Below are 26,214 nucleotides of genomic sequence, written 5' to 3'. Positions count from 1 at the left end.
CAGAACTGTTACAACAAAATGCGTAAAAAATACTCATTCATGAAATTCGCGCCAGAATGAAAAATACTGTCATAGAATTATTTCTGAATTAAAAAAAAAACATAAAATAACATTCATTTCAAATTATTGTTTCCTTATAAAAGTGTAGGAATCTAGATAGAAATCCTATTCTAAAACTACTTAACAAAATAAAACCGCCAACTGGATATATTTTTGATTGCTGGATCTTTTGGCTGCTCTAAACATGCCGAACTGGCGCTTATTTTCAACACCCTCAGTAGTCTAAACAGACGTTGTTTTCGGAGCATTGCCGAAATGTTCCGTTTCCGCCACGGACTCCGATGCAGGGCGATAATTTGCAGGTTCCACTACGATCCTTAGTTTGCATGTTAACTCGCTTGAAATAATGCTTAAGGATTTTTCACCCATTATCAAGATCAATATACCCATTGACATTACCTCATCGAGTAGTTGTGAAATGGATAAAAAGTACTCATTGTTAGAAACAAAAAAATACCCATTTTTTAACAGCTCGAATAACTTCCGAAAATGGGCAATTTGAATACATAAAATGTGTAAAGTTTTTTTACCGTGCAAATTGTATCACTTTGTCAATTCATGAGCTGAATCATAGGTGTCGCATGACCAATTTCAGTTTTGCCGCAAATCGCCAATTGAACGCACTCATATACAATGTGTCAAAGCGGATTCCATTTGCCAACCCTATCTACTTGACTGTCAGTGATGTCGTCATTGTTCTGAAAGAGAAAAAAGTCATGGTCATTCCCTCCAAGTGACGAAAAATTAATTTTCGCGAAAAATATCTATTCCAACTCTTAAAAAGTTATTTTTATCAGTGTTTGAAGTGAAATGATAGTGTACATGATGATTTTAGATATTGCTATACGTGTTTGAAGACGATCCATCGCTTTCCATGTCCTTAATTTTTCTCTGCCTTTTCAAGTCACTCTGGTCCAGTAAAAAGTCATGAGCATAGTTAAAATCGCAATCATGACACAAGCACCAACGCCAGACCCAGCCACGGATCAGGCTGTAGATGTGGTTTCCACACCTGAAGTGTTGGGCTTAGTAGAATCCTCCACAAACACGCTACCCACCGTGACTAGCACTGGTAGTACTAGTGTCGCTGCGGCTGAATCATCGAGCACCCTCGAACATGAGGAAGGAGAAATTGAAACCGATGAAGATGAAAGGGGTGTTCTCGAATATGAGGACATTAGCTCGGAGGAAGAGTTCTCCATTCGGGAACGTATTGCGCAATTAGAAGCGATGGATAGCAAGCTGGGCCAGCTTACCAGAAGAAATAAGAGGCTTCACGGTAAATCGGGGTTAACTGGGTCGGGTATAAAGGTTTTGGGCATTTTGAGCAATGAAGTAATTATCTATCTCATATCTAGCTAAAGATAGGCCTCTTACTACATTGAAAGACGGAAAGGAAAACTACGAATGCATTTCGGATGAGGAAGACGTCGAGTTGTACCTGAACCGATATGAGCCATTTCCCAAGCCAAAACTGTTACCAGCTCGACGGACGCTTCGAACGTCTCACACTGGGTCGCAATCAATGAGATCAAGCACAAAACGACACTCCACTACCGAAAGATCGCGACGGAAAATTGAAAAGCGTAAGCGCGCACAATCGACGCTGCGTAAAGCTTCTTTGCATCGAAGGCATAAACGGCGAAAGCACCCTGCCAGCAGTTCAGTTGTAAGCATTAAAGATTCGTCTGATTCCGAGGTAGATTTCCCCTTGGATAGGGCGAGACTGCAGGCGGCATGTAATATCAGTAGTAGAAAACGAAAGACTGATAAGGAAAATTGGGATGCACTTAAACAAAAGCTGCAGTTGTCGATGCAACGACGTAAAAAAGATGAAAGCAACATCAATTATGTAGAAATTATTCAAGATGAACCAGTAGTCCTGGATGATGATGATGATGATAATGAGGAGGACGATGAAGTGCTACAGCTGCGATTGCAGGCTCTAAAAACGAAAGCTGAGGTGAAAGATGCTGGGTTCATTAGTCTAGCGGAAAACCCATTGCCACCAACGAAAATGGCCGAGGAACAAGAACTCAGGTTACTGGCATTACAATCGGCCTTCACTAAGAAACATCAAATAAGACTGAAGAAAAGGCAAGCTGATCGACCTTATTCTCCATCAGATGATATTCCTCTCTTGTTATCTCCTACGGGCGAATATCCCGTTTTGGCACAAGAAATCACAAACATTGATGATGATATTCAAATCATTGAAACGCAACCGGAAACTGTTGAGATAATAGACAGCTCGTCTGAAAATGAGAATCAGATGGAAATCTGTCGTACGGAGAGCCCAGAAAGTCCAAAATCACCTGAAGCTGAACCGGTTGATGAGGAACTAATCGAAAGCGTAAAATCTCCCAGTCCACCGCCTCCGGTTACTTCAGATCAAGATGTTTCTATGGAAGCAGTCATGCCCGAACCACCTCCGCCACCCGTTATAGGTAATTTGCAAAGAACGCATTCGGAAGAGGAAGACGAAGACACACTTCGCAATCAATTGTTATCTACACTGTCAGCTTCTGCTTTGAAGTCCAATAATAATTTTCCAGACAGCCGTCCTATGACGCCTGACTCAATGGCAGAAGAAGAAGCGGAAGCGCTACGAGAGTTGATCCTCTCTAAAATGCACAAAAAGGTTACCGAAAAAAGACGAGAAAATACCAATATACCTCCAACATCAGAAGTTTCAAGTCAACCAGACACCATTAACATTCCACAAGATCTTTCTAACGTTGCTCTTAGTCTGAAAGAGCATCGCACTGCCGACGTTAATGGCACGTCCCCAGTAGGACCTATTTCTTCACCTGCCCTAGCTGCAAACAGTACCTGTACAAATCAATTGCGACAACCAGCGAATCCGAATTTGATTACTTTAATTGGCAAGCAAAAAATTACTCGTAAAAAGCGTAAAAAATCGCTGACGTCTATTCAAAGTAGAGCAGCAAAAAAAGCTTTGGCTGCCAGTCCGATGGCGATAGCTGTTCCACCACCTGCCAGAACCTTGATTAAAGCCCCCAAAGTCCAAACTCCTTCACCAATCTCACTGACAGTGCCATTAGTATCCACCACAAAACTGGTCAATAATCCAAACAAGCTGATCAATTTAAACGCTCCGCTGCCCAGTAATTCATCCAAAGAACGGTCCGCTACAGTGGAAACATTTATCCAGAAACCCGTTCGTAAGTTGATCATACAGGTAGGAAATTCGGACTCGGATTCCGATTCGGACTACTATCCAGCACCGGACGAAGAACCGGCACCGAAGGAGATCGAACGTCTTCGTGAATCGTTCCTACGTGATCTCGATAATGCTAGTCCTTCGCGAGTTATGTTAGAAAGTCCCACTTATTCACCGGTTCCAACTGAGAGCACAGAACACGACGACGAACCACTAGTAGCTGCTGTGCCAGAAGCTACAGCGATTACCACCGGTGACCATAGTGGCAATCAAGTGGCTTTTGAACAACGGTTGGATCAGTTTCTGAAAACTGTACGGAGTAAAATTGATCAGAACCAGAAAGATTGCGCTGGTGAGAATGAGACTGTTAAACGAACGAATGTGGCTCCGTCGGCTGGTGGCGGTTCCAATGGCTTGGGAACGGTTGTTACTGCACCGAAGAAAGTAGCTACCACTCCAGCGCCAGTTACACCATTGGTAAGTAGTATTTTACTGTTGTGTAGATTTGTACTTTTCAATATTATAAGTGGATATCGGTTTTTTTGACAATCGTAGTCAATAAAGAGTGGTGGTAGTGTATTCGAGTGTTGCCTCTGTTCTATCGCTGTTTCGAAGAGTCAAATACAAGAGTACTCGGTTGAGAAATCTGGTAGTGGATGAGCAATATTGTAGCTCATTTCTTACGTTGCAACTGAACGATAAGGTCCCGTTATTCACGCTGGTTCGGTCCACCAGGTCCGAAACAGCCCAGCACATATCTCTTTTTATCTTCCCCAGGCCGTTCGTCACCTGCCTAAATCAGCACAGTTGGAATACAAACGTCTGGTAGCACGAATGGCCCAACTTGAGAGACAAAAACAACTTCGAATGGTGGTAGTCAATAATGAACGCGTTGCCAGTAAGCGTCCTCCTCCTCTGACAAAAACGATAATAAACACAGGGCCATCGGACGATGGTGCGACTAAAAACCTCGAACTGGTTGTAACCGTCAATCGTGATAAAAGGAATGTGTTGGACACATCGAATACTGGAATGCCCCGAAATAATCTTGCACCGTTGAAGCGTGATTCCGACACGCTATTCAAACGAGTACTTATAAATAATACAGTCATAGCTGAAAGCAAAAGTAATCCACCGCTTGATACTGCACAAGTGCAACAGCAAACGCTCGAAGATACCAAAGATGATTCTAGTGAGACTAATGCAGATCTACCTCATACCGGAGCTAAGGAAAATGAACAGTGTAACCTAGCTCCAGTCAGTCCCAATCGCAAGATAGGAACAGCTCAAACAGATCAGGAAATAAGCACCCTACGTGAGGCATTGCGACGATTATCGAGTATCAAGGAGGGGGACCGGATGAGGGTATTGTCAATTGCCGAATATCGTTCAGAAAAGCACAGGTAGTCCAATCAAATACATTATTTCAACATACTGCATTCGACATTAATTTAATATTTTCCGTTTCCAGTCAACGGTTCCACAAGGAATTACGGGATTTGATTGCCACGGTAGAGAATGCTAAACAGGAGCGACAGAAACAGTACGATCTAGAAAATAAGGTAGCTTTTCTGAAGGAAAAACTGGCAGTTCTGGAACGAGGCCTTGCCCTCCACAAGGGTCGCATTGCCCAGATATTTCCTGCCCTTCAACAGTCTCACAGTAAGGTGATGCACAGCCGAAAGAAGTCGATGGAGCTGAACAGTTTGTGTCTCGAAATTGGACGCATGGTCAAGGGACAAAGTTACAGGTGAGTATTTTTATAGATAATTGTTAATACTGTTTTGATTATATTGACAATGCTTCATATGATCTGTATTGAAATCACGAAGATTAAAGGGTAGGTTTTGACAGATTTGAAGTAGTATATGTATTAAATTGTAATATTCAAAAGGGATTGATACCAAAATCAGTAACCGTAACAATAGCTTTCATTAGAAAGCCTAATATGAAGGGTATGGGATCTGACAAATTAACGATGTTTTGGGTCTCATAATTTGTATTTCGATAGTGGGATATCACAATACAAAAAAATGTAGGAAAATATGGTAGTTGTACACAATACAGTCCTAAGTATACGGTGAACCTCATAGAACTTAGGGCGGTTAGTGACAGTGAACTTCTCAATAGATTCGCTCATAAGCTGGATTTCATAAATTTCTATTTCATGCCATCAGCGTTTTACGAAATGATCCTGGGTGTAATGATGTGTCCCGGTTTTTTATAGCACACTTGATTGCATTATACGATAATCGCTCTGCCCCCGCTGCTCATGGCAGCGTAAACTTTATCGAACCAAGATGAGTATAGGTCAGAACATTCCTCCACCACCGATTTTCTTTTTCAGTAGTACTACACTCCTAAAGCATTACATTTGTGTGTAATCTAGTTAAAAACGAATACGACGTGTGAGAATAAATCTAGATAAACATGTGGAAAGAGCATAGGGGGAAGGGGTAGCTTCTCTAATCTTCCCGGCATCACATCACATGATTTGGTATTCTTAGTAAGTATAACAAACATAACGATGTGACAGAAGGTGCTAAAAGAGCAATAAAATCCTGTCAATCCTATTTTGCATTGGATTGTCTGCTCTAAAGATATCACCAAGGGGCCGTTCATAAACGATGTCGAATATTGCAACATGAATTAGCGAGATAAAAACTGAAAATGAATTTGAGACGTACTAGCGAGAGTAATAAAACTGACAAGTTGCAATGAATTTGAAGGGGAAAGGTATTTTAGATCATTTCCTTTTTTTCTGCGAGACATTGTTTAGGAATGGCCCCCAAACAAACAATATTCCATAACGAATATTATGTAACATCGATATCAGAGCACTGGGATCAAGGCCAAGTTCCCTCCGGTTCGTGCTAAACTGAGAAGCAACATCTTTTTTGGCATCGAGAACAGACGTCCAGTGTTAACGTAAAAGTTGAGAAAAAAATTTACGGTGCATCCAAAAAAAATTGTGATGGTTCTACCGTTGTCCCATTTAGTGCGTGGGTTTTACTGAATTGACAGTGGACCACACAATTGATGCCCAAGTGACTATCACAATTGAGCGACCAAAAATAAAAGTCGCAAGGACAGAACTTGCTTCTTAAAACCCGTTTCAAATATATTAGAATATAAAAACCGGATATAAACTTCAAGCATTAAAATCGGACTGGGACATGTCTTTGTAACAGTCGGATAAAAAAACCTTCAGTAAAAGAACCGGAAAGAAATATATCCGATTCATACAAAGTAGCTTAGCGAGTTTTATGGGTGAAAACTTTTTAAGCGATTCTTATGCTGAAGAATTTCAATTAATTCAATTTGATGCAACATTGATTTATGCAATCATTAATACACACTTGAACAGAAAGAATAACTTGAAGAATAGCTGAAGGGAATTTAGTATTCGTGGACATTACGGTTGACAGCGCTCTCTGACTTACTTAATAGTCGATTGATCCGCTTCAGACCTAGAGGACCCAAGAGGAGATCAGGAAGTAGCGGACATAAGCGGAATCAATGCGAAGTTTTAATTGCATCACTGACGACTTAGCACGCGTTGTTAGGAGCAGGATAACTTGGACTAGATTATCCTATCAGCCCGCAAAAAATGAATACGTATATTGACTAGAACAGGGATAATTGAACGATATAAATTAAACAGCAAGGTTGTAGGAAAAAGCATTCGCGAGTAAGTACTAATACTGCTAGTATGTTCACCGTATCAATTAATAGTCGATTGATCCGCTTCGGACCTAGGAGACAGAAAGGAGATTGGGAAGAGACAGAAGCGGATTCAATGCCAATATGACGTAGACCCCAAGGCGATGGTAGGATGATTTTCCATAGGATTACACAGACTAGATGACACGACGTTTCACGCTTCAAACTTGTGCCAAATAGTATGTATGTATGTATGAATGCAAGCCCTTATGTATTCCTGTATGCATGGATGTGTATAGGAGCAATGTATCCCTGAGCAACATGGAAGGACAGCCTCTGAGCCCCCAAAACGCTCATGAGAAGCCGGGTGCGCGGTCGTAGGTGTGTCCATAAAGCACTGCACACACTGTCAAGTGCAACGGTGAGACGGTAGGTGTACGGGAGAACGTCGTTTGGCATAAGTTCGTTTGGCATAAGTTCATTTGGCATAAGTTCTTTTGGCATAATGTTCATTTGGCATAACAGTAGGTGACACATACGTTCGTTTGGCATAATGTTCATTTGACATAATGGTCATTTGGCATAATGGTCGTTTGGCATAATGGTCATTTGGCATAATGGTCGTTTGGCATAATTTAAAAAATACGTTGAATTTTCTGTTACTAGTCGTTGACGCCTAATGTGGCTACGCCACATCGCTTTAAACCCGGTGCTGTCCGACATCGCTCCGCTCCGTCGGACTTGAACTAGTTGATAGCCCCTATGTTTGAGTAATCCGGGCAAACGAGTGGATCACAGGTTTGCTCGCGAGGGGCCACCGACGCACCATCGGAACCCGGCGGATCCCGCTTCGGATTCTTGGTCTCAGTTATGCGACAATGCCAAGGGTTAATTGGTATATAGGTTCAAATAACTGATCATATTTGAAAGAAGAAACAACCCTTATGTTTAAGTAATCCGGGCAAACGAGTAAATCAACACTTTGCTAGCAAACTTATTAAACATGCAGATTAAAAGAGCTGCTCATTTTTGAAAGAAGGAGTCAACTCCTAATTTTGGGTAAAACGGGCAAACCAGTATATCACCAGTTTACTTGCGAGGGTCATTTGGTATGCAAATTTAAATAACAGCTCATGACTGAAAGAAGGAATCAACCTTCTGGCAAATATACACGTATATATTTGCCAGAAACAAGGATTGATTCCTTCTTTAAGACATGAGCAGTTCTTTGAATTTGTATACAAAATAACGCTCGGAAGTAAACTGGTGATCCACTCGTTTGCTCAAACTTAGAGGTTGATTCCTTCTTTCAAACATGAGCAGTTCTTTGAATCAATATACCAAATAGCCCTTGGAAATATCGCATAACCGAGACCAAGGGGCCGAGGTGGTCATCGACCGGCCGTCAGAAGTGGCTACCTCTCACCAGCAACTCACTCATTTGCTCGAGTTACTCAAACATAGGGGCTATCAAATAGTTTAACTACCATACTTAAAGCGATGTGGCGTCGCCACATTAGGCGTCAACATTAAATATAAGAGATTTCAATGGATATTTCAAATTATGCCAAACGACCATTATGCCAAATGACCATTATGCCAAACGACCATTATGCCAAATGACCATTATGCCAAATGAACATTATGCCAAACGAAAGCATGTGTCACCTGCTGTTATGCCAAATGAACATTATGCCAAATAAACTTATGCCAAATGAACTTATGCCAAACGAACTTATGCCAAACGACGTGCTCCCTAGGTGTACAGTTCATGCACATAGGTTGCAGAAATAGGTTGTTGAGACAGCCCTATTGCACACTGATAAATAACAATAACAATAAACATGTGAAAAGGGTATAACGCAAATGAGAGTCTCTCTGTGTTTACTTTCTCTTTCGATTATTATGGCGTCATCATAAAACTTTCCAACATTGTTTCTATAAATATCGAAAGACTCTGATGTCGTCTAGCTTATTATGCTAAGAGTTAATGAGCAAACGTTAAAGCGGCCTAGTTATTGACGGAATAGAAAGTAAACATGCGTTATGGCCTTTTCACATGTTTATCTAGAAATATGTATTAAACTATTGCTATTAAACAGAGTAAACAAATGGAAAATTGTGAAATGGAAATCTTTTCGACGATGGATTAAGTATTATCATTTTGCTTTTATGTGGAATCGTGGAATGTGAAATCCTTTGTTTCCACATACCTATTAGAAATAAAAACAAAAATTTAACTCGAAAAAGGTTTGTTGAATCACATACTGAGGCAAATATCACCAACTGAATTTAAATTATAGGAAGTATACAAAAAGACGTTCCTGGATACGCGATCCAGAATTGTTTTTCGAATACTTCAGAATGAGTCCAGTTATAGAAACTCGTCCGTTCAAAGTTTGCCAAGGAAAGTGTGAGGGCTTTAAGTCCAGGAATTCGTTTAGCAATGGCACTGAGGTATCTCGCTACCCGTAATCATCAAAAGCTTTCCAATTTCTGATTACCTTTTCCACAGCATGTAATGTCATTCGTGATATTCGGCAACGCATATACCGGAACCTACCGTTTAGAGATGGTCGGGTTTCAATTTTTTCGAAACCCGAACCCGACCCGAACCAGAGCGCATGAAAATTTAAAAACCCGAACCGAGCCCGAAATTATAAAATTTGAAAAACCCGAACCCGACCCGAGCCCGAACATTTTAAAACTTAAAAACCCGAACCCGACCCGTACCCGAGAATGAAAATTCTGTAAAACCCGAACCCGACCCGAGAATTTTAAAATTTGAAACCCGAACCCGACCCGAACACGAAAATGTAAAACTTGAGAAGCCCGATCCGAATCCAACTTGCTAATACGGAGAATCAACCAAAGATCTCGAAGATTTTTAACTCTAGGCACCCGAGCTGGATCCTTGACTCATCTAAGGATAGTAAAATCACTCGAATCTGAAGTAGCACCATACGCATTGAGTTATATCTGCATATGGCAAAACAAATCACTGCCGAGTAGAATACGCATTTATATTTACTATTATTGAACGTCAAATTTGTAACGTTCTGAGAAACTAAATCGTTGATATCTTAACCGGAAATTAAGTTAAATCGGCGGCTAACTCATGGGGAAACAGAAAGCTTAACGGTCACCGTTTCCAACAACTTTGCCCGTCGTACTTAACCAAAACTTTTGATTTTTTATCAGAAACCATTCCTGCAAGGCAGTTTCGTTTAATTTATTACATGTATTAAATTAAGCTATGGCAATTGGCAATTCGTATTCGACAGTTTACATGACGTCACCCACGTTACTGGTTGGAACGGTCAAACCTGTATCGAAGGGTATCAATCATTTTCTGACGTGTTCTTGATGTCCCATCATTAGCGTTAGGACGATCTATGATTGAGTATCTAAGTTATTTTATGCTTCAGATTATACGGTAAGCGCGCCAATAGAGATGCTTCGACATCTCCAATGGAGCTCTCGAAACGACTCCAAACTTTTAAAAATCCGTTAATGGCTTCAACAGAACACACAAAATTTTTGCGATCAATTCATTAAGTTCGTGGAAATTCATATATGTTCATGAAGGAATCCGGATCATGCAACAGCTCAGCCCGGGAACAATCTGAAAGAAAGTGCTTGTTTCATATATGTACCACTGATTTGATAGTGGTGCTATTATCCCATCACCATATGAGTGTCATGAACAACGAAACCTGGCGGAAGTAAAGCTAGGTTTAGGTCTGCTGGAACAAAGACAGTCTCTAGAAAATAAATTTGGCCTAAACTATCTGCTTTAAAAAAATGTGCCCTTTTTAAATTTGAGCCGCCATAATGACACCAAAGTACCACCAAATTTATGAGTTCAAATCCTTATTTTTCCGTTACAGTTTATTAAATTGCAAGCAATCTTTATCATAAACCAATTTGATTATTAAACTTCCGTGAAGGCAGGTACAACCTATTTGTTTCATTTGACCAATTTAACAGTGCTTGCTTAAAGTTTGTTTGGGGTACAAATGTACCCCACAAAACCGTTTGCGTTAGTGTTTTGTCATGTGTGCATAATTCAAAAAAATTATTATATCTTTTTTTAAAAGCAAAATATCGATACATAGTAAGCGAGAAACTTGTGTAAAATTATATAAGTTCCAACTCTGCCGAATAGTAGTATCTGTTATTTGGTATAACAAATCACTATAGCAAAGTAACTAGAAAATGCGGTTGGATCGGTATCGTAATTTTTGCTTTTGCGGATGAAAGAGTCAAAACACATTTGATTTGTATATAGTATGCAAGACGTATCATTCGATTCGTTATCTTTTGCAGCCCAGGCTCTGGAACATACTTACTGTATACACGTACAATGCACCGGCTCTATCTACCTTCGACGCCTTCCTGTTTCATCTCTGTTACTGCATATTGCTGTATTTTTAACGTTTGTATTGGCGTTTGGTTTTCAAAAAAGCATCGGAATAAATATATTTTTTGACCGGATTTTGAAAAAAAATTGTTCAAAAGGAAATTTAATAAGCTCTACAACGTCGTATAAATGGTCAAAATCGATTTAAAACTACTGGAGTTATAGCAATATGAAGAAAAAAGGGAATTTCGACGTATTTTAAGGACTTGTTCTATACAAAAAGAAATATTACATAATTAAATAGTCAAAACACGAATATTTTTAAACAGGTTACTTTACGAATGATTTTAGAGTAAAACTATCCATATAAATTTAATAAAAATTAGACATATTAGAGCGATTTTATTTCTGGGGTACGAATGTACCTCACAAAACCGTTTACGTATCGGTTTTAAAGTACCTGTCGAAATTTATATTCCATTATAGAAAGTTGAACCGATATTTTCCGATAAATTCCTGTTGACTTGGTTTATTACTAATTATCATGAAAAATAAATCACAAAAAGATTTTGGATCTGAAACACGTATTGTTGAATGCTCTTTCGTGAACGTTTGTTTAAAAAATTAAATAATTCAGGCAGTTTGCAAATCTGAAGAGACGGAATTTTATGCAAGAATGAAAAAATACAATATTTGAGCACCAGAAAATACGACGAATTCTAGCGATTCAGAGGTGCTAACATTTGGTACGATTATATGTGTCATCCATTCGTATTACGAAGTATAATTCACTACTACAAAAAAGACGGTGTTTTGTGTATAGACGCAAACAGTGTCATGAAATGGATGCGTTGTTTTGTTCAAAACCCGAACCCGACCCGACCCCGATAATTTGTAATTTGAAAAACCTAAACCCAACCCGAGCCCGAAAGTCCAAAATTTCAAAAACCCGGACCCGACCCGAACCCGAGAATTTCAAATTTGAAAACCCGGAACCCGACCCGAACCCTAGAAGCTTAAATTTACAGAACCCGACCCGAGACCCGTCGGGTCCGGGTTTCGGGTCCAAATACTTGACCCGACAATCTCTACTACCGTTCAATTGTGGAATAAAATCTCAAAAGAATGTATCAAGTATCACTTTGTTTCAGGATTATGAATGGTAAAATTAAAAAAAAATACCACGTCATGGAACCTGCTTATATAACTACAAGAAATATTTTTCATTTGTTCTATTTGCTGTGAAATTTCACATGATTTTTGTTTTTCTTTCAAAAATCAAATCTCTAACTGAAGCAGCACTGATCAATTTCTCTATTTCTTTATCATTGCTGAGTTCATGTTCCCAATCCGTCCCAGTGAGAACTCTTATACCCTGATTAAGCTACTAAGCTTAATTCAAATACTATTAGATCGGCGAAAAAATTATGGATAATACTAGACAAAATTCAGGTTCAGTTACCTGAAAAGCAAAATGATGGTTTTATTAAACCAGAGCGCTCCAGCGCCGTTTCGTGCAGATTCATAACAATAAAAAGAGAATGGCGTTAGAAAAACTTTTTCGTCGAGGACGGTGCCGGTGGTTGAGTGGTAATCGTGACCGCCACTCATTCCAGCTGGTGTGGGTTCAATCCCAACCGAGGTCGTTAAGATTTTTCTGAGGTGAAAAATCTGTGGTCACGTCTTCCTTCGGAAGAGAAGTAAAGCCATTGGTCCCCCCCGGTCCATGAGTTGATGGATCGATATCTAGTCCAGATAGTGGAGTCTCACCTCTAAATCAAAGTTCTATACTTACTAACAAATATCTCCTCCTCCCGTGATACTTGTGGAGTGCGCAGTAGTATATACGGCCTCTAACAAAATCATGTATCGGACTAACATTTCTTCCCTTTCCTTCCGCGAATTACGTTCGGGCCTGGTTGGCGCCGGTATTGATCAATAAATCACTTTAGGATTACCAGGAGTTGCATATTGAAAGATATTTCGCTATTCCCAAGCATAATTATCTATTGATTCCCTGTGCCTGTGGCTAGTAGAGATCTTGAACTTTATAACCAAGAAGAGAAAAAAGTGGGATAAGTTGGGACTGATTGTAGCAGTTCAAGCTGGAGTAGATGACGGAGTGACACGCTTCGTTACAGTGTAACCTGATGACCCAATTGTTGAGGCATTTTAAAAGTCGATCATCGATGCAAAATCCATTTGTTTCACAATCGGTTTGAAATGGGCAAAAGTGGTGAACAAAGGATCCTTTCAATAGTCGAATTGAACTTGAAACGAAAGCAGTTGTTGGGATAGAAGTTTTTATAGCTTTGCAACATTCAATCCTTGTTATAATGGAATTGTACATAACATAATTTACTTTCCACTAAATTTGGTCCAATAATCAAATTTCCTTCCAATTGTAGTACACCGTCGACTATACATAATGAAATTCACGAGCAACTGAAGATTCTTACCACCGAGACCAAGAGGCTAAAAAACATGAAAAAGCTCTCGTTAGAAGAATTCAAACAAATTACGGCTGATCAGCGTCAGTTTCAGGTGAGCCAACGGCAAAAACTAGCCGTCGAAGAGAATCCTTCCACAGTCTCCCCAGAAACTATTGCGACAACTGTACGACCATCAGCAGCAGTCCCAATTATTGTAAAAGAGGAACAGCTCCATGAGCAACAGTTGCAAGAAGAGGAAACAGAAGCAAAACAACACTACAAAAGTGCATCTTCATCCGGAAGTGCAAGTCCGTCGATTGTGGAAGCAAATAATGCGCATATTTCGATGCAAGAAGAGCTAACCGGCGAAACTCGGGCACGTTTCGGAACGTATTCATCACCTCTGGTGTCCTTCAAGGATCAAAGGTTAGTGGCTCGAATCGCATAGAAGATGGCTTTCAGCATAGTATAAATTTCATAAATAGAGTCATCCCTCCGAAATAATGCAATATTCTTTCTGCTGTTATTATTTTTTTCTAGCGCACTAAACATTCCGGACGGTGTAATCTGTCCCTATCAGATGAGTGGAGAATGTGTTGATCAGGATTGTAAATTTGAACATTTTCGGTAGTGTATGTGCGTGATTCTTTCTCTCTGATCCTTCAACAAACCAAAACAACACTATTACCCTCTATTGAACAACAGAGTGATCCCTCCCACTATCGGCTCATCCCGCAACACATGTCCGCTTAGTGTACACTTTTTTGCATCCTTTATTTTTTTATTCTTCTCGGACATTTGCATTACTCACACTTTTCACAACGCTGCACGGAAAAGAACATAAAAGAAACTGAAAGTATGTCGACTGGGTAAAAATTAGTTGGCATGTTTACTGTTGAAGTAATATTGATAAACCGAATCGAATGCAGAAGTGCTACAATGATTGCAGAGTGCTTAAATGTGTTCCTAATATCCAAGTTCTAATCGCACCGATCTTTCGGACACGAATGGTTCGTGTCGCGCAGGTGTTGTGCCATTTGTGTGGTGTACAAATCATGCTTGGGTAACTGCGTGGTGAAGAAGATTTCAGTGATGTTAGATTTGCCATACCATTTTTCTTCATGTTTGGTTTTTCTATTAGGTTTATCATTAGTTTCAAGTTTATAAAAAAAGACCAAATTTATGTAGTTTATAATTTTATGTTTTCAAAACACAAGTTGGTACAATTGTCGATAATAATGTGTTGCAAACAAATGAACTCGTTTCGTTAGAGTGTAGAAGTGAGGTGCTGGGAAACAGGTTCAGCCCAGGCAGAACGTTTTTAGTTATGAATATTTTTATAACATATGTTATTGATGAAAAAATGTACCAGAAAAAAAGAATGAAATATAGAGTTTAAAATAATTTTGACGAATTGTTGTTTTTTTCTCCGAAAGGCCGAACTGATGTGAATACTTTGCACAAAAATGTCTTGCTAGAAACTGTTTCAAAAGCCACCTAATTGCAAGCTAAGGTCATATCCGTATTTGCTTGCTAACAGCGGTTGTGTGTAGCTACTGAAACTTGTTATTCAGCCTTATTCTGCAAGGCCGATTATCGGGATCAAGGTTTTAATGGCAAAAACTGTGTCGGATTTAGATGGGCAACAAATTTTCGCGTTCCAAGAAAATGGAACCTACAAAAGCCCCCTGTTGTTTATAACTTGGTAGTGTGGATCGGGCAATCCATTTAGGCTTGCAAAAAGCATGTGCTTGTATAGCGACATGTGCAATCCTGTACTATAGGTAATATATTCTATCTAGACCATCTTGACAAGCTAATGTAGTTTATTTGCTACATTGATTTCCTTTGACCATAAGAACAAGCAGTTAGTCTTCATTCGAAATTCAAGACATTTGTCCACAAAAAAAATCGACCTTCATTTCAATATTCTCGCAAAATATACTCAATAACTTTATTTGTATCCCTGTTTGTCTACAAGAAATTAACAACTAATACAATGACGTTTAAAACAGTCAAAAGCAACAATCAGTACTCAATGCACACGCCCCGTAGCTTTCGGAAATTGTATTATAAGCCTATCTATTACCAACACCCGAAAAGTGCCCTCTGATACAAAAGCACGTTGTCACGTTCCTACGCTCAAAATATCATTTTCAGCGCTGAAAGCAAATGTAAACTCATCAAACCGCGGTACAGGTAGTACAAGTTTAACTTTAGAATGGCCCAATTCTCCCGGAGACAGGTAGACAGCTTCCGCCATGGATCAGTTGCATCCAGGTATTCCCGATTGCCGACGCTTTTGATGCAGCACTTGCTCATCACCCAGAAGGCGGTCTTTCTATTTTGAGTTTTGAGCGTCGTTTCGATTCCCCGGATCAGATCGTTCGTCTTCAGTACTAGCAGCATCTGTCGGTCGACCTTTTCCAGTACGTCCGAAATGTGTGGAATAACCAGTTTACCCTCTTTTTGAATCATCTCTTTCTGCAATAGACAAACAAGTATTAGTAATTGTCGATCTCGACAGCACAGATTAAACCTAGTTTACCTCGCTTTCATCTTGTTTAACCCTATCGATACCACTAATGACGGAGTTCCACGGCCGTCCGGTAACCATGCATGCAAACAAACCCCACATACTGCCTTCGACGCCTAGAGCATGAGCATGCTTCTTCATTCCCATTTGGTCCACTTTCAATATGCTAAGCCACAGCTTCGAGTACTCATATCGGAATTTTTCCGTTAAATCGGCATACAGTCCGTGATCTAATAGTATCACTTCGGTGTCTCCCTTGTTGCCTTTTCTTACCAATATATTGCCCGGATGAGGGTCACTGTGGACGAATCCTTTTAGGAATATCATGTTCGCATAGAGCTGACCTATCTTATTAGCGATGTCGTACGGATCTAGTTTCTGCTTCTGGATGTAATCCAAGTCATTAACTTGTCCACCTTGAACAAATTCCATCACCAAAACTCGGGAGGTAGTATATTCCCAAAAGATCTTCGGAATCTTTAGCCAGTGATAGTCTTTGAACATTTCCGCTACCTTCTCAGCGTTGTGCCCTTCATGCTCGAAATCCATTTCAATGGGAAGATTTCGTTTTGTTTCCTTCACCAACCACTGGAACTTGAAATCGGGAAAGGTCCATCCAACTATTTTGACCAGAGTTTCCATTGTTTTGATGTCTACAACTGAGTTCCCTCGCACGTATGGATGCTGTACTTTCACAGCCACCTCAGTACCATTTTTAAGCGTGGCCCTGTGAACCTGCGCTAGCGACGCTGTCCCTAACGGCTCTGGATCAAAGGATGAGAAAATATCCTCCGGATTCACTTTCAGATCTTGTCGGATTACCTTATATAGGTCTTCTATGGGATTCTGTGGGGCGTTGCTGTGTAAAATTTTCATAGTGTGTACGTACTCATAGGGGAGCAAGTATTCCAATGCTCCAATGTGCTGACCTACCTTTATGTACACGCCTCGATTGGATCGACACAGCTCCAGCAGCTTTTCAGCAGCCAATTTGTGGGTCTCGCTTTTCAACTTTAGATAGGCGGGATCTTTTTTATCGGGCCATTCCTGTTTGTATAGGTTTGCTTTGTAGGTGGCAGCAATGTCAAAAACGGTTAATCCTGCTCGGCCCAACCTTACGATGCCTATCGAGTTAATATCATAATCGTTTGCATGCAAACTCAACGCGGTACCGACCAAGGAACCGCCGATAAGGCTGTATTTCAGAAATCGTCTTGTAGGCCACATTTTGTCCTCGTTTCTTTGCTAACACCTGCGAATAAATAAAAGTACCGTTAGGATTTACATTTTGCATCATTCTTCAATTTCACCGTGTCGACCAATATGTAATGTGCGTCCCACATACCTAATGGGTCAGCGCTCTCTGTGGTATATGAGCCCATCCCCAATCCAAGGACACAACCGTGAAATGAATTCAAGTCAAGCTCCACGCGGTCGCGGTTATGCTAATAACTACTATCACCAGCATAGAGATAGCGACCGCAAAAAGGCCCATCCTCTAAAGTACAATAGAAAAACTAGTTTTTGCCTCACCTGATGAATGAACTATGTAAAGTGGCTTGCGTTGGTGACGAGGCGCAAAAAACTAATTGTGATCACTTTCTTTAAGGATACATAACATGACTTACGTAAATACACTAAACTGCACTAATTAAAAACTTACCGCTGTTGAAGGATTATTATTCGCTTAAACAAGCCAACTCTGCTACGAATACATCTCGTATGAGTAGAAATTTCATCATACAACCGACGAAACCTGCGGATAACTGTGAATGAAAATATTGTACACACGCATCAGCTAGCATAGCTAGCGGTGTCACTCGTACCAAGGAATGAATGTATGAATGAATGGAATGAGATCTGACAAGTGTAGTGACCATCAAGAGTGGATGAACATCTAACGTGGGAAAGTGAGAAACTGCGATGAATATAGTGTACACGCCACCGAAAAACTACCTAAAATTCAGTACTTTTGACTCAATCTCGTGGTATCGTGCAGGAAGGTAAAATTAGGTAAACCGTGTTGAAGTTAGTTTCCATTTAATTACGGCAAAAATAATAACTCAACCTTGAGTTTAATTTACTTAAATTTCAGTCGAATGTACCTAATTTTGAGTATACCCCAAACAACTTAAAAGTAATGTTTCAAAGATTTTCTTCCATTTAATTCCACTATGTTTTTATAGTTAGATGCACTTGCACTTCACTATTTAACAGATACCGGTATTTCGATTACTACTTGTAATCTTCTTCAGTGTTTGTATCAGTCTATTAATTAGACTGATACAAACACTGAAGAAGATTACAAGTAGTAATCGAAATACCGGTATCTGTTAAATAGTGAAGTGCAAGTGCATCTAACTATAAAAACATAGTGGAATTAAATGGAAGAAAATCTTTGAAACATTACGTACATTCCACTAAGACCTCCGTTCGCGTATATATTGGGAACTTAAAAGTACCTTACTGCACGGAAGACCTCGACTGAGTCGAATCTCTCGTTTTGTTTTTGACAACACTAATAAGTGCGAAAGCGACGCACAGCTCAAAAGTACCTAAATTTAAGTTAAAAGAACTTATTCTGTAGGTTTTTTTTACGGTTGCGTGTAGGGTTTAGGAAATTACATTAACCCTCTAGCGCCCAAATTTTTTGGCTTGAAAAAACTTTTGGAGGTGGGCCTCGTGATGAGAAAAACGAAAATAATGTTGAAAATTCTTGGAAGTAATGGATTTTTGATTAAGGCCTTGAAATAAGTAGGCCGCCTACAGGCGGGCGGGGGCACCTGGGCGAATAAAAAACAAAAACTTTTGACGTAGGACTACGTCTTTGTTTTCGATATGGGGGTGCACTCTGCAAATTCTACAAAAATGGTATGTAACGAAAAGTGGTCCAATTTTAAACGCAAATAATTCAGCCATCTCACGATAAATTTTCAAATTTTTTGCACAAATCGCCCCGAAATACTTCTAAGAATAGATTCCAATAGATAAACCCAAGGATTTTTGATATCATAGCATTAAAAAATTAAATAATATACAACCTTGTCAAAATATCGCGCATTAACACACAGAAGATAGCGCTTCCCAAGCCCTGTACGACAGATTGGTGTACCTAGCGCGCTACGCTTCTATGAATGACGTCATCGTCGACTATTTAAAGAACGGACTTGGCCAGACACGCTCAGTTCCCTGTTGAACGGCTGGCGAAGCAGCTGTGTTTTTACAGCCAGTGTAGCTGAGCTAGAAGTCCGTTACACTGGCTGTGGAGGGACGCTACCCTGTGTCGTCCAACAGGCGACCGCTCCAACTGCTTCCTAAATGCCGCTGTAATGTTGCCAGTAAATTTTTGGTTTAACTAGCACATGTATTTGCTATTTTCGCTTGAAATTAAGTAATCTCGCCAAACATTTGATTACGGCCTAAAAGCCAACTGTCAAAATCCACTTTGAATGAAAATTCCGGACAAACCGTTACTAGCCGAACACAGTTTACAACAGTTTATGAAAGAGAAATCTTTTCTCTTTCGTTTACTACCAACATCTGCGATTGGCGCGTAACGGTTTGTTCGGAATTTCCACTCAAAGTGGATTTTGACGGTTGGCTTTTAGGCCGTAATCATATGTTTGTCGAGTAATGTAGTGGTAGTAATAAGCTTCCCATTTTGGTTTAAACGCAAGGACAGTTTTTAAAACAGGATTTGATTAATTAGTTTAGCTCATCTAAGCAATTTAATCAATTTTGTAATTTAAAAGGAATTTTACGGAACTTGGTGAATTTGGCCCCACTTGCAACTGGTATAATCAACCTGCACAAAATGTTGCATAACGCAGGGCTATTTTTTGGAACAAAATCATTCAGCCCTTCGCTATGCAAAATCGCGATATTATGACAGATGGACTATGCGCGGCCGTTCCTTTCAATCGGGAAAGGCCGCGTGGAATTTTTGCGAAACGCGCTAATAGTGTCGTGGTGGTACTAGTTGTCTCCTTCGCTCTACCCATCATCATCAGCGTTGACTCATTTTGCATTGTACGCTTGGGTTCAATGTTTGGGGCGAATGTGTTGGTAGGTAGGGGAACTGGCGGTAAAATAAACAGCAAAGTCATTATTTTCTAACTAATAAGTGACTGAGATATTACAATCACCTTATGTTTCTTGTTAGACATGTTTTGTACATATCTGGTAAAAATACTTCGTCATAAACACATTTTTTCAAACATGATTCTTGATTTCTATACATGTCCAAAAATGAAACATGTTTATAGCGAGTGGGTAAAATGAACAGATTCTGGTGACCTGCAAAATGCCCTGTATGTATGCAATGCGCAGCGTTGGAAAGGTTTTTCTGATCAATGCTAATATCCCAACAAATCATGAGCTTTGCATACACACAGGGCATTTTGCAGGCAAAAAAAATTGTCACGGAAGAATTGAATTTTCGTGACGTAATATTAACCATTTTACAATCCTGTGATATCGAAACACATCTACAAACTTGGGGTTATCCATGGGTGTTTGAACTTTTAGGATCTGTTTGAGAGCAACTAGAAAGCTTGTTCTATACATGAGATGTGATTATATTGTCTAAAATTTGATTTTTCTTCACCGGTCCGGGTGTTTTTTCCCACACACTAAGTACTAAGAAAATAAATATTTTACATTAAGTAGTATAGTCCTACGTCTACAGTTCGTGCAATCCCATAGGGCTGCCCCTTGTAGTTTTTTTTCTTCTAGTTACTTCAACATAAGTGAATACAGTTGGATTCTTATATTTTGGACTCCATCAGAACCTAGGGGCAGATCACTCTACGAATGTATAACAAATTTGCATCAAATTAGAAAAAATGCATTTAATTTCCATTTTCGCATCAACTTTGCACTCCCTTGCACAAAAGTTTGTTTAACAATTGGCGATTCTACGTTGAAACCGCTCACAGATAGCGCAGGAAGCAAAGTGTTGCTGATTTCATTCTGTTCTGTCATAGTGCATATATTTTCTGTAAACATTGGTAAAAAATAACTTTTAAACACCAAATCACCGAACAATTTGTTGATAATTGTTTATGAAAAAGAAGGAAAACCATAATTTTATAAGATGAAGAGTAAACATCTTGCGAAAAGAGTGTAAAACGTGGTGATTTCTAATATTATTCACAAAGCTATATGTGTGCTGTTCCGAAATGTAATTTGTTGAGCACCGTAGCCGCCGCAACATCATTTCCCATTCCTCTTAAGTTAAGCTAAACCTTTATGAGATGGTGTAAATTCATGAAACTCTCCAGATCACGCGAGGAAAAATATATCCGGCTAATAGGAGCTTTGTATCATACACAGCCGATCTTTCTCTCTGATAGTCTTCACTGAATCTCCTACGTAGTCCAAAATATGAAGGAGTTTGGCATTGGAACTGATTGGGTCTCGGTTTCGAGTTGGAACTCTATTTACAGAACGATTTTTTATAACCACAATAATACCCCGATTACATTTCGAAGAAATGTATGAGCCAAATAGTTGCAAATGGCTGTTATTTCAGAATAGTTGCAAACAAAACTAAATTTCTTACTCGTTTCATTCATATTTTGGCAGTGGTAAGCTTTTTCCGAAAAGAAAATGAAGTTTTAGTAGTAAGCTACGACTCTTTTGCGGGTGAAAAAAAGCAAACTGTATCACTTTGCCAGTTCATGAGCTGAATCATAGGTGTCGCATGACTAATTTTGGTTTTGCCGCAAATCGCCAATCGTTCTACGCTGATCCACTTTGTTCGACGTTGTGTTGAATATAGGGCTAGTTTTTTGTAGGGTTTTGACGTCTTACACGCAACGCAAAATACATTGCACGCAACGCAAAATACACCGAGATAAAATAACTAATAAATTCCATAAGAATCACTTATGATTCGGTGCCACAAGTATCCTATATGAAAATCATAAATTTGACTTATGACTCGGAGGAAAAAATGGCCATCGAGTCACTTAGAATTTTCATAAGTCATGCTATTGAAATTTTCAAGCCATCTTTATACCTTTCATGCGACTGTGCTTATGTAAATCATCATGCTTGAATATAAATTTAATAAATGAGATGTTATGAAATCCATAGTTCGCTAGTTCGAGAAAATATTAGCTCAGCATCATATTTTATTTCTAGTTTGATGTTTTGATGAGTTTGTGCTGTCTCAAAATATTTCCAATAAGCTGTAAATGAACGGAAAAGAAGTCTTGAAAGTTTGAGAAAATTCAATACATTTCTTATGAAAGTAATGTAAAATATGGAGCAATGAGTTACGAAGAATATTTACTTACATTTCATTTCTCCAAATTTGAAAAAAAAGAACAATAAATTCAATCCACTTCCAAAAATGCCTAGTTTCCTATTTTCACTGATTTCATATGGTAAAATTATGACATTTGCACAATAATACGATTATGAACATCATTACACACATCTATAAATTTCATAGGGCGAACTTATGAAATGCATAAGCGTTCAATGAAATCAAAATTGTGTAGCTTCATAAGTTGCGACTTATGAAATTCTTAAGTAGATTTGCGTCAGTGTACATTTTGAATTTCTATTTTGATGGAAATCAATGCATTTAATTTCGCTGACTTCACTCAACCAAAATATCACTTACATTTCATATGCAAAAACACGTAAATATTTTCCATAATACTTTGCACATGAATGTTATTATTTTCACACATAATATGTTCTCTCTTTCGCCCCATAAAAACCAGTATTGATTACAGATATATCTTACGGGAGGTTCAGTTACTTGCCTTCGGAATGTCACATATTTTCTATTTGAAACCTATATACCTTTCATATGATATTCAGATGATTGTTAACTGAATGTATAATAGCAATCATATTTCGTGAAGTGGGTTTATCTGATATTCATGTGATTGTTAGTTGCTTGTATAATAGTATTCAAATGCTTTGCTAGGTAATGTAGCTTGGTTGAATAAATGTGCGGATAATCCTAGTAAAGTCCAGCTGGAAATTGAGCCGGTATTCTGACTGGCTCTAGTTAATAGCCGATTCCAGTGACAAAACAATCATTGGAACCAGGTACTAACTAGAGCAAGCCAGAACTTTGGCACATTTTCCGGCTGGACTTACTGGTCTGTGTTGATCATTGATTTGTAATGCATTCTATACCATCTTGGAATCTTCAACCTGGCGCAAAGATAGCGGATATATATGTATTTCTAATGTCTTCACATTTAATTAGAAAAATCACAAGTCCGGGAGCAATGTATTCGCCGCCGTGCTGTTTCTTGACGCCATGTAGAATGTGCCTGTTTTTTCACATTGTATGTTCCCGTAATAATAATGTGTTTTACACATAACCCTAGAAGTATGTGATAGACACATAACACGTATATGGGCCACGCTTGAAAGTTATTCATTTTGTATTTGAAATTCATCGGTGATTGTATTAGTTTTATTTGATCCATATGAATCTGATGTGCGTAATCGTTTTTAAAATTTAGGTGTTTTTCACAAGAAACGTATGTGATTTTTTGGCTCAGTGATGAACTGACAACGGTTGGGGTTAGAACTTGACTCAGTTTAGGGTTCAAGCGAAAACGCCATAAGATTACCTACTGCTTCACGCAGAAAAAAATTAGTAAAAATAAACAAATTTTGGTTTTAAATAACAATTTCCCGTTTGATATAGTGACAAACAAGATTCAGGTTTGCTTCAATCAATACTGTTGTTTGAAATTACCAACTAATTCATTTGTTGGCTTTTCAGTAGTTTTAACAAATATTTCGTTTGAAACAACAAAATTATGATAAGTTTAACCAAACAAACAAGTTTGAAGAAACAAAAACAAATCGTTTGTATTAACCAAAGGAGAGAACAACTCAAATTTAGTTGAAATTAAACAAATATTCTGTTGGTTTTTACCAAAGGGATCAGTTAGATCTAACAAATTTTATTTTGATCCAACAATGTTTCTTTTTAAAATGTAAACAAAAGTATTTGTTGAAACAAATACATGCTTTCGAAAAACGCCCATTTCAGTTTGAAACAGTCAATGGGGAAACGATAACATGTGTTACGAATTTTTATAATAGTGACGATGTGAGCCGGGTCTGTGCAGGGAAAAAGGATTCAGGCTTGTTATTTGCTCACACAATGTGCACAAAGAGCGAAATATACCGATGAAAAATAGAGCAGCACAAAAACACTGCGATGTGCAGAACGACCGCGACCGATAAAAATTTGAAAACGAAAAAGAGAAAGATCTGTGCACCAAGAGCTGCACAATTTCGCGCAGAGTCACCTTGAAGAGCCGCTTTTTGTGTCTCCCCTCACTGCCAAACAGGTAGGAAGGCGAACCAAACTATAATTCAGATAAAGATTGGTCGGAAGAACGTTTTAAAAATGTTTTTCGGTTGCCTTCTCTGCTTCCGTGCGCGTGGGACTAAGATTCATACTAAAAGAGCCTCTTTTTTCTACTCTTTGAGGTGTGCAGCTGTGGAGTAGAATGCACGTATGGGAGCAACACACATCGGAGTGAAGAGGTTTATTGTGAGCAGTGGTTCGCATGAAAAGTGCAAAGAGCACTTGAAAAGTACAAAATACATGCTTTTGAAAAACGCCCATTTCAGTTTGAAACAGTCATTCGCCACGTTTTTGATTCAACTAAACGTTTTGTTGATTCAAAAAGGCCTGATTCTTCTGCGTGTAGGTAATGCAAGTTTTCCCCAGTGAGCAAATTTTCTGGCAGAGACCGCTCTGCTAGATTTCTGTAAGTCTTGGTTTGGCATCCCTGACAGATTTCTGCGCGTATCCTATCGGGTTAGTGGAGCTAGGGCGAACTCGGTTTCGCTCGCGTTTTCTGGCAAATTTTGACAGCAACCGAGCAAAACTTTGGCATAACTCGGACATAAACTGTGCAAAGATCCTAACAATTTCTACCTGGTAGCATTTAGCACGAATCGAGCAAAACATCCGACAAAGATGTGGCAGGAAGCGTGCAGAGATCTTGGCCGTACATTTCTGGCTCGATTCTGGATAAAAGTGAGCAGCATCGGTTGGTTTAACCGCTTCTGTCAGAAACGGTTGTTGCATTTGAACGAATTCGTTGCCAGAATTCTCGTACAAATCGCGCAAAATGCTCGCAGAAACTCTGCCAGCATCAATTTCGCTTTGCTCAACTTTTGCTAAATTTCTGCTTACCACGCTGACCGGGTCTGTCCCAGTTAAACTCATTCCGGAACCGGTTCGGATTTCTGAATGGAGTCATTATGGATTCCAAATCAAATGCAACAACCGATTCCGACTCAGAATCGGTTGTTGCATTTGATTTGGAATCCATACTGAATCCATTCAGGATTCCGAATCAAATTCCGAATAGTTTGACCGGGGTGTACCGCTCGCCGGCACGTATTTTAACCCGCCTAGTCGACATTTCGTTTACTGGGCGGCGAAAATATGTGAAACTGTGTAATTCTGGTACCAATTATTGGGTAGTTTTTTTTTAACCGTGCGCATTCTCATGATGACAGCTGCCCAGTAAAGTTCAGCCGGAAATGAACTAGAATTCTGGCTGGTTCAAGTTCGTATTCCGGCTCCAGCCCAGTTAAGCTCAGCCGGAAATGAATCGGAATTCTGGCTGGGTCCAGTTTGTATTCCGGCTCCAGTGACACAACCGGATTTTATTTATGCACAACGCAGAATTTTATTTATGCATCGATAGCATACTTTTCTATCTGCTCTCGTTTCTTCTGCTGTAAATTTTATGCATTGGACATATTCGGGCTATCCACTCATTGCATGCTTATTAGAAGTTTATGCATGAAAATGCATAAAAATCACAGCAGAAGAAAAGAGACGGGAATAGAAAGTATGCTAACTATGCATATTTTTGTTTCTCAGTGTAGAATCGGTTGTGTCACTGGAGCCGGAATACGAACTGGAACCAGCCAGAATTCCGGTTCATTTCCGGTTGAGCTCAAC

At 39.3% G+C, this 26,214-nt stretch overlaps 2 protein-coding genes across 3 annotated transcripts; one reads left to right on the top strand and one right to left on the bottom strand.

Moving 5' to 3' along the window:
* The first annotated feature begins 736 nt into the window (after positions 1-736).
* Positions 737-15,106, top strand: LOC131694057 (uncharacterized). 2 transcript variants are annotated; one of them, XM_058982419.1, is made up of 6 exons: positions 737-1,410; positions 1,451-3,721; positions 4,022-4,647; positions 4,716-4,994; positions 13,679-14,128; positions 14,243-15,106. In XM_058982419.1, exons 1-6 carry the CDS (start codon positions 988-990, stop codon positions 14,331-14,333), a joined length of 4,140 nt encoding a protein of 1,379 aa, XP_058838402.1. In that variant the 5' UTR covers positions 737-987; the 3' UTR covers positions 14,334-15,106. The 2 variants fall into 2 exon arrangements, with proteins under 2 accessions (XP_058838402.1, XP_058838401.1); XM_058982418.1 differs by having other exon boundaries at positions 738-1,339; positions 1,419-3,721.
* A 513-nt stretch (positions 15,107-15,619) lies between these two features.
* LOC131694058 (aarF domain-containing kinase 1) lies at positions 15,620-18,058 on the bottom strand. The gene is made up of 3 exons (XM_058982420.1): positions 17,902-18,058; positions 16,251-17,490; positions 15,620-16,186 (listed from the first exon to the last, which is right to left on the bottom strand). The coding sequence occupies exons 2-3, from the start codon at positions 17,463-17,465 to the stop codon at positions 15,845-15,847; spliced, it is 1,557 nt and encodes a 518-aa protein (XP_058838403.1). The 5' UTR covers positions 17,466-17,490; positions 17,902-18,058; the 3' UTR covers positions 15,620-15,844.
* Positions 18,059-26,214: the final 8,156 nt, after the last annotated feature.

Source organism: Topomyia yanbarensis, chromosome 3 (assembly GCF_030247195.1).
Source record: "Topomyia yanbarensis strain Yona2022 chromosome 3, ASM3024719v1, whole genome shotgun sequence".
Taxonomy (NCBI): Eukaryota; Metazoa; Arthropoda; class Insecta; order Diptera; family Culicidae; genus Topomyia; species Topomyia yanbarensis.
The sequence above is the reverse complement of the archived record's forward strand: the minus strand, read 5'-3'. Positions and strand labels throughout refer to the sequence as shown.

What these genes read in the sequence shown, in the direction of transcription:
- LOC131694057 (XM_058982419.1), top strand. Translation starts at nt 988, where the DNA reads ATGAGCATAGTTAAAATCGCAATCATGACACAAGCACCAACGCCAGAC. An exon ending in GTCAAGGGACAAAGTTACAG is followed by an intron (nt 4,995 to 13,678) that starts GTGAGTATTTTT and finishes TTCCAATTGTAG; the next exon opens with TACACCGTCGACTATACATA. An exon ending in GTGTCCTTCAAGGATCAAAG is followed by an intron (nt 14,129 to 14,242) that starts GTTAGTGGCTCG and finishes ATTTTTTTCTAG; the next exon opens with CGCACTAAACATTCCGGACG.
- LOC131694058 (XM_058982420.1), bottom strand. Translation starts at nt 17,465, where the DNA reads ATGTGGCCTACAAGACGATTTCTGAAATACAGCCTTATCGGCGGTTCC. An exon ending in TTAAACAAGATGAAAGCGAG is followed by an intron (nt 16,187 to 16,250) that starts GTAAACTAGGTT and finishes TGTCTATTGCAG; the next exon opens with AAAGAGATGATTCAAAAAGA.